This window comes from Saprolegnia parasitica, assembly GCF_000151545.1.
Source record: "Saprolegnia parasitica CBS 223.65 unplaced genomic scaffold supercont2.152, whole genome shotgun sequence".
In the NCBI taxonomy this organism is placed as follows: domain Eukaryota; phylum Oomycota; class Saprolegniomycetes; order Saprolegniales; family Saprolegniaceae; genus Saprolegnia; species Saprolegnia parasitica.
The window spans coordinates 26,342-33,433 of record NW_012156546.1 but is presented as its reverse complement, the minus strand read 5'-3'; the positions used below and the strand labels follow the sequence as shown (position 1 = coordinate 33,433).

The 7,092-nt window shown below is 59.6% G+C and overlaps 4 protein-coding genes across 4 annotated transcripts; 2 read left to right on the top strand and 2 right to left on the bottom strand.

Moving 5' to 3' along the window:
* Positions 1-67: 67 nt before the first annotated feature.
* Positions 68-1,811, top strand: SPRG_14536 (hypothetical protein; the record flags this gene model as incomplete). Its single annotated transcript, XM_012354246.1, has 4 exons — positions 68-305; positions 356-831; positions 874-1,344; positions 1,398-1,811. 4 exons carry the CDS (start codon positions 68-70, stop codon positions 1,785-1,787), a joined length of 1,575 nt encoding a protein of 524 aa, XP_012209636.1. The 3' UTR covers positions 1,788-1,811.
* Positions 1,812-2,432: 621 nt separating this feature from the next.
* Positions 2,433-2,927, bottom strand: SPRG_14535 (hypothetical protein; the record flags this gene model as incomplete). Its single annotated transcript, XM_012354245.1, has 1 exon — positions 2,433-2,927. The coding sequence occupies one exon, from the start codon at positions 2,925-2,927 to the stop codon at positions 2,433-2,435; it is 495 nt and encodes a 164-aa protein (XP_012209635.1).
* Positions 2,928-4,711: 1,784 nt separating this feature from the next.
* SPRG_14534 (hypothetical protein) lies at positions 4,712-5,283 on the top strand (the record flags this gene model as incomplete). The annotated part of the gene is made up of 3 exons (XM_012354244.1): positions 4,712-4,875; positions 4,920-5,047; positions 5,090-5,283. 3 exons carry the CDS (start codon positions 4,712-4,714, stop codon positions 5,173-5,175), a joined length of 378 nt encoding a protein of 125 aa, XP_012209634.1. The 3' UTR covers positions 5,176-5,283.
* Positions 5,265-6,542, bottom strand: SPRG_14533 (hypothetical protein; the record flags this gene model as incomplete). Its single annotated transcript, XM_012354243.1, has 6 exons — positions 5,265-5,540; positions 5,587-5,664; positions 5,719-5,811; positions 5,856-5,950; positions 5,997-6,378; positions 6,420-6,542. The coding sequence occupies 6 exons, from the start codon at positions 6,540-6,542 to the stop codon at positions 5,289-5,291; spliced, it is 1,023 nt and encodes a 340-aa protein (XP_012209633.1). The 3' UTR covers positions 5,265-5,288.
* Positions 6,543-7,092: the final 550 nt, after the last annotated feature.

Sequence of the window (7,092 nt, the reverse complement as noted above, 5' to 3'; positions counted from 1 at the left end):
AGACCTGCCATAGGTGCATGTGGTCTTGAACCATGTTTTCTGCAGCGCGCAGACCGAGGAAAGCACGATGAACCTCCTTGAAGCGACGGCGAGCGTGGCGCCCGACGTCGTCCGCGCCCAGCTCCAGTCGCTCGCCCGCCTCGCGTGGGAAAATGAAGTTAACGGCCAACTTGCCAAGGCCGTGACCTGCCACATGGACCGCATCGCGCTCTCGGACAAGCACGCGGCGGGTCTCGGCGGGTACCAAGCCGACGTGTGGATGGACCTGGCGCTCTTCCACCTTCAGACGGGCTCGTTCGACAAAGGTGCGAAGGTTGCGTGTTTTAAATCTGATGGGAATCCCACCTACCCCTAGCCGCAAACTGCCTCCGGGATTGCATTGCCACCGACCAGCAGCATATCGGGGCAGTGCAGGCGTACGGCGCGCTCCTGTGCTCGTACCGCAACTTTGACGGCGCCGATATTGTGCTCAAGAACGGTCTCTTGCTGCTAAAAGACGACGGCCGCGCGCCGCCGGCGATCCGCGCCCGCAGCCACGCGCTGCTCGCTATCTACTATGCGACGTCGGGCATGGACGGGACGGGCAACCTGCGCCTCCACGAGCTCATGCAAGCGCTGTCTGTGCAAAAGTCGTCGGCGTTTGCGACGCCGACCGCTGTCTGCATCGAGATCGCGGCGTACCTCTGTGAGCTGCGACTCGACGACCTCGCGCGCATCGCACTGGAGCTCGGCGCGGCTCTGCGCAAGCCCAAGACGGTGTACACGAGCGTCATGTGGTCCACCGAGCGCTTTGTGCAGGCGACGATTCAGCTGCACCATGACGATCTTGACGTAGATTTCCATGGGGTTTCGTTGGATTGACATGCTCGCTAGGGCGCGCGCGCCAGCTTGCAGGAGGCAGTCGCCAAGGACGCGACGCTCGCCGATGCGTGGTACCTCCAGGGCGTCGTGTGCAGCCGGCAGCAGCAGCTCCGCGACGCGATCACGTGCTTTGAATACGCCGTCGCGCACGTGACGCAGCTCCGTCACGAATATCATTTGCCGCTGTTTCTCCAGCTCGGGGCGCTGTACATGCACCACCAGCAGTGGACGGATGCCAAGAGCATCTTCCTCACGTCGGTGGGCGAAGCCTCGAACGCCTCGTCCTGGCTCGGCGTCGGCGTGGTGTGCGTGCGCCAAGAAGACTGGGAAGGCGCAGAGATGGCGTTAGCCGAGGCTAATATCCTCGACAACACCAACGCCGATGTGTGGGGCTATCTCTCACTCGTCTGCCTCCATGGCCCGGTCCCTCGCCCGCTCCAAGCCGAACAAGCCTTGCAGCAAGCCCTGCGCTACAACCTCGCCGTGCGTCTCTCTATACTCTATCGAGATGAGGGTCGAGACCACCATCGACGTAGAACCCGACGCTGCTGCGTGAAATCAGCAACGGATTTGTGGCACTCGACAAGCTCGAGATAGCCGAGAGCCTGTTGCGGCGGTCGCTGCGGGCGCAGGACTCGTCGCTGACGCGCAAGACGTTGGCGGACGTGCTCTCGGCTCAAAACTGCGCCGAGACGGCCCTCACCGAGTACCAGCAAGCGCTTGCGAGCTGCGAGAGCATGGAAGGACGCGCCGACCTTCTCTCGCGCTGCGTCGCCTTGTTGGAGACCCTTGGGCGCAAGGAGGAGGCACACGAGTACAAGGCCATGGCGGCGCGCCAGCAGGAAGGTGCCGTCTCCGAAGGCGCGCTGCTCCAATCGCCACCACGGGATGAAAACAACCCTGCGAGTGGACCGGACGACGTCTAGTGGCCGAGACGGGCGCCAATGTACAAGTTGTCTATAACGCCGAAGCTGGAAACGCGGACCGTGCTACTACGTTGTTGTTGTCCATCGTCTTCCTCAATTCCAGGAGGTCATGAAGACGCAGGTGCCCTGACGCGGCCCACAGCGGACTTGCATCCAGCACCCGCTTGGCGATTATTCAGCAACCGCGCCACCGGACTGGTACTAAGACAGGGCAGAGCGTGTGTCGCAGCTTACGACGGACTGCACCGAGCGATGATCGGGCGAGCGGTCATGTGTCCGACCTGGCATGCGACATGCAGCGACCGATTCGAAGCGTGTTACAGACCACTGCCTTCAACAATGATGGGCCGGGCAGCTGCGGATGTGCACGACGCACCATCGTGCATCGTCCGATCGTCTGCGCTGCAACAGACGAAGTTGACCATTTTCTTCCGGCGACGCAACACCAATGGGTTGAAATGTAACATGTGTAGATAGAGTCTAAGTTTTAGAGAGGGTCGTCTCGCCGCTCGAAGGTCGGGCGTACTACTGTAGTAAATGGCTCGGGTGGTCGAGCGTCGTCGCGGGCCGGAGGATGGGCCGCGTGTGCTACTGCGTCCAGTACGGAGTGGCAGTCAAGTGTGGTGGTGTTGGGTGGGCGATCGCTCACACGGACTGGCGCCGGCGCTCAAGCAGCGAAAGCGACGACGAGCGCGAGAGGTCGTGGCACGCAAAGCTGGCCTCGGACGTCGTCGAGTAGCCCGAGAGCGACGTGTAGCCGCGCTTCTGATCGGGGCTCTCACCCACAAAAGCCCGAAAGGCGGCGCTGGTCTGCATCAGCTCGGAGGCGTTGATCACATCGAGGAAGCGCTGGAGGTTCATGGCGCGGTGCAGGAGCGCCTCGTCCTTGTTCCACACCATCCAGAGGCTCATGGCCGGCCCCGTCATCGGTAGTGACGGCGTCGCGAACCCGGCCTTGCTGAGCTCGGCGCGCAGCGCCTCAAATTGCTTGAAGCGCTTGCAGATCACATACTCCTTGTGGCGGCGGCCGCTCGGGACGAGCTCTTCGACGAGAATGTGGAATTGGATGTGGCCGTTCGAGGCCGGGCGCGTCTTGCTCGGGCTGTGCTTGGTGATGCGCAGGTGGCGGACGGTGGTCATGTTGCTCGAAGCGTGCAAATTGAAAAGTGATCTTAGCGCGACATGCGAATTTTTCCATGCGCGGCTTTTCAGCCAATCACATCGTGTGTTGCCGGCGCCATCTGGACCTTCATTTGCAACAGAGCCCCATGTGGGGTGAGTTGGAGTAGCCACGCGCTCGACCCAACGAGCGGCCACGAGGCTCGTTGACGGGCCTTGAGGGCATCTCGCCCTGCAATTCGATCTCGCCGTCGCTAGTACTGTGGTGGGCAGAGATCAAGTCGATTCAATTTGGAGAGACGACTAGAGAGATTAGAGAGCTAGGACTAGGAAAGCGGGTTGAAATTTGACAAGCTACTTTTGCAACCTTGTAGCAGTGCTCATGCAGCGGTGCGTCCGACTGCGTGGGCCACTTTTGCACATAGCTACTACCGACTCGTGGTGCTGGGAGGAACGCGGTATCGAGCGATGGTCGATCGCAACCAGGATAAATTTGACGGCCCCTGCGACGAGTACACAAAGGTTGTTGTCATCGCCCAAGCACACGCGCAGCCGTCTTCAACGACGCTCCTGACCACGTGGCAGCCTTCACAGGCTCGTGCTTTGACCAGGTGGCCGCCGTATTCCAGAAGCTGCGCCTTGGCCAAAAGAGCTTTCTGCGGCGGCAAAGGTCCCGCGGCGGGTCTGTCCCAGAGCCTGTGACGTCTGTCGGTACTATGGCGGAGATTGATGCACTACAGAGCAGGCGACGCGCAGTCGTCAGCCATTCCTCGACGTCTCTTGTAGCGCCATTTTGGTCTGTGCTAGCCAGATGCGGCGCCAACGTTGGCGACTTGGTTGCGAGAAAACGCTTCTGGATCGTCTTAATGGGTAGGGATGGATAGCAAAATATATACACACGTTTTTTTGAAATCGCGGTGGCTCAATCTCCTCCGCACGCTCTCTTGTCTTTGATCCGCTGCAGCTTCTACACTGCGAAGGGCTTTTCTATAGCAGCGCACGCCAGATCCAACCGCACGACCCGATCAGCGACACCACGTATCGCGAACACAGACACGGACAGGTGCGAGGCAACCACCACGCCGTCATGCATGGGCGGCGTCGAGGAGGGAGGCTGATGGTCCAAGCCATCTTGCATGCTGATCCTTCGACATGAAGGCAATGAGTCGTCTTGTAGGTCACTCTACAGGTTTGTATTGCCCTCGGCACCTCAAGATTCTGGCGGCAACTTCAACTTGATAAAAGCCTGCATTTTACGTGTTCGAGAACAAGCCGACAAAGCTCATTGAAAGACGGCGGCGGGCCACGTGGTTGCGTTGCGTTGTTAAGCGCTTGTCTAGCCCGCCACGCGTCGGTTCCTTCGTGCCATTTGATGCATTTGATGACCATAAGAAGAAGACGACGCGCTATGGTTTTGCCACTCTTCGTCGCACCCGCCTTGCGCCGCCATCAGTTTCCCAAGCAGAGTTGCTGTTCGTATATCCGAGCTGGTTCAAGCAATGCAGCGCTTCTCCGTTTGCATTGCAAGGCCCTCTCAATTCCGTCACCGGCAAGGACAGATGTGTATGCAAAGTCTTTGAGTTAGTTTTTGCTAATTTGATTTCAACGCGAACACGTTTGACTGAAGGACAGATGTGCCGGGACCATCTGCGGCGTCGTCATGAGACTCCAAGACCTCCACGAGACATGGCCTGACGTCATTGACAGAGGCGCGATCCCCATCACGGTATCCTGTTATATTTTGTATAAAGTTAGACGGTATATGGCGGACCAATCAGCGCGCGATCGCACTTTCCTGTGCAGCGATGGCAACGCGGCTGCGGCAGCTCATGATCTTGAGCCGCGACGTCGCGCGGAGTTCACGCTTCTACGAAGAAGGCCTCGGGCTTCAGATCCTCCGCCAATCCGACACCTTTGCTGAGTTCAACGTCAACGCCGGCGTGACGCTCAGCATCAAGCAAGCCCATGGGTACGGTCACATTGCCCTTTACCAGCCAGTGCAAGTGTCTGTAGAGAGGCCGCATGCAGCGCCGGGTACTCGCCGTTCCTCAACTTTGATGTATACGACATGGACGAAACGATTCCGCGTCTTCTCATGCTCGGCGCCGCCATGGACGGCCCGATCAAGTACCCCGCGTTCGGTACCGTGCTATCGAACCTCTCCAAGGCCAACGCTGTTCTAGGCAAGGTCGCTGCCGTGCGGTCACCCGATGGCACGATGATCGGCCTCTACGAATCGAACACAATGGACTCGGCCACGTCTGTCTAAGGCCCAAGCGTTGATAACTCCCACCGTTGGATGACAAGTGGCGTAGACGTATAAAACACCGATGGAACCGGGCATCGACCTCGATAAGGGTTCAAGTAGGAGAAAGACTGGCATTATATCGTGTCGAGCTCGGGGAGCGGCAACGCGGTGGGTGGCCCCGACGCGATATGCGACAGATACGCAATCAGGTTACTCAAGCCCAGCAAGAGCCCCTCGTCCGGCGAGCCAATACACAAGTCTTGGTGGCAATGCGCAAAGTCGATGAGCCGGACGTCGGTGGCGCGGGTCGGCCGGCCCTTGGTCTCACCCTCATACACCAAGAGAAGTGACGCACCCCAGAACCGAATGCCGTCCGTGGCCGCAATCTACCATAGCGGACGATGTAACTCTGGACGCGATGGCGACTCCTACCACGTCCTTGAGCGCGTGGAGTCGCTGCAAGAGCCCAGCGACCGCGTCTTGCCGCACCACTTCACCGTTGGAGACAAACTACAATACCCCATCATACTATAAGAACCTAGGGGTAGGGCCAAATACACGTACAAAGAGAAGGGCGGGCTCGATGTCGCTGGCGTGCAGTCGTCGGCCCCAATGCTTGTCGCGGAGGACGTAGCGGCTGTCGCACTGCCGGTAGATCTAGTGGCGGCCCTCGATACGACGTCGGCATGCCCAGATCGTACCTGCATGCCGCAGAGCCGCAGTCCGAGCTCCGCCGACGTCGTCGCGGCGCACTTGAGCGTGTGGCTGCGCGCCTTCTCTTCGGAGGCATCCTCCCCTATGACATATCGGTACACACTTGGCACGTTCTTTCTTCAACATACCGTGCTGGCGGGTGCCCATCTTGATATCCAAGACACACGGCCGTGTATAGCCCGACGTGAGGTCCCCAAGGACGAGGTACTCGCACAGAAAGGAGGGCGTGACGTCGTCTTCTTCGATCGTCTTGCCGACTTCTTTGTTCCAGAGGCTGTAGCTCACGCTCGTGTCGACCGACTTGCTCGATTTTCGACCGGTCACGGGCTTGCTGGCCTTGTCGCTGTGGGGCTGTAAATCCACGGTGATCGTGCCCAAATAGGCTGGCACGAACGGCTCCAGCTGCGGGAAGCGGCCGCTTAAAGCGCGGTAGAACGCGAGCTCGAGCGGGATGGCTGGTTTGCACACCTCGCCCGGTGCGCTGCGCAGGAATGGCTTGTGGCCGCCGACCTAGTGCGTTCCATGAGGTCGTCCTCGTCGCATCGATGCACCTGGTGGTTGAAGAGGTAGAACGCTGTGCCGACCGACGAGCGCGCGACGATGGGCTCGATCGCGTCGAGGCTGTCGCCAGAGAGAGACCGGGACGCTTGCGAGAGGCGCGACCTGCTACGCATGAGCTTTGTTGATTCAAAGAAGCGGCGTCGTACGCTGGCTCGTCACTGGACATGACTGCAAGTGACTACTGTTACAATGGGCCCGAAAACGCCAAAAATAACAAAAAGCATGGCGTGCAATTGGAGTTGGAGCCCCATCGTCGTCATCGCCACCACTCTTCCGACGCCCAATGGCCGATGCAGTACGGCAGCCAGAACGACGCCTTTCTGCCGATATGTCAAGACGAAGATGCCCTTGAGCGCCTCTGCTCTTGCTCATCGGAGAAAGCTACACGCAGCGTTTCCCAGGGCGCGCCTCCTCAAGATCCAAGATGCGCGCGGGCAGCTACGCGGAGTTTAAGCGCCACCAGCTCTTGTATGGCTCCGACCAGAGAAGAATGATGATGTCGGTGGTCATTTCGCTACCACCCAGTCTGTGTCGAGAGCATGCGGAGGCCGTCGCTCTCGAAAAGATGCTCGCCGCCGAGCGGGTCGAGGCCAAAGCGGCAGCCCACGCGCACCTCCAGCAAGCGGCGATCGCTGTAGAAGCGACTGCTTCGGCGCCGCACTG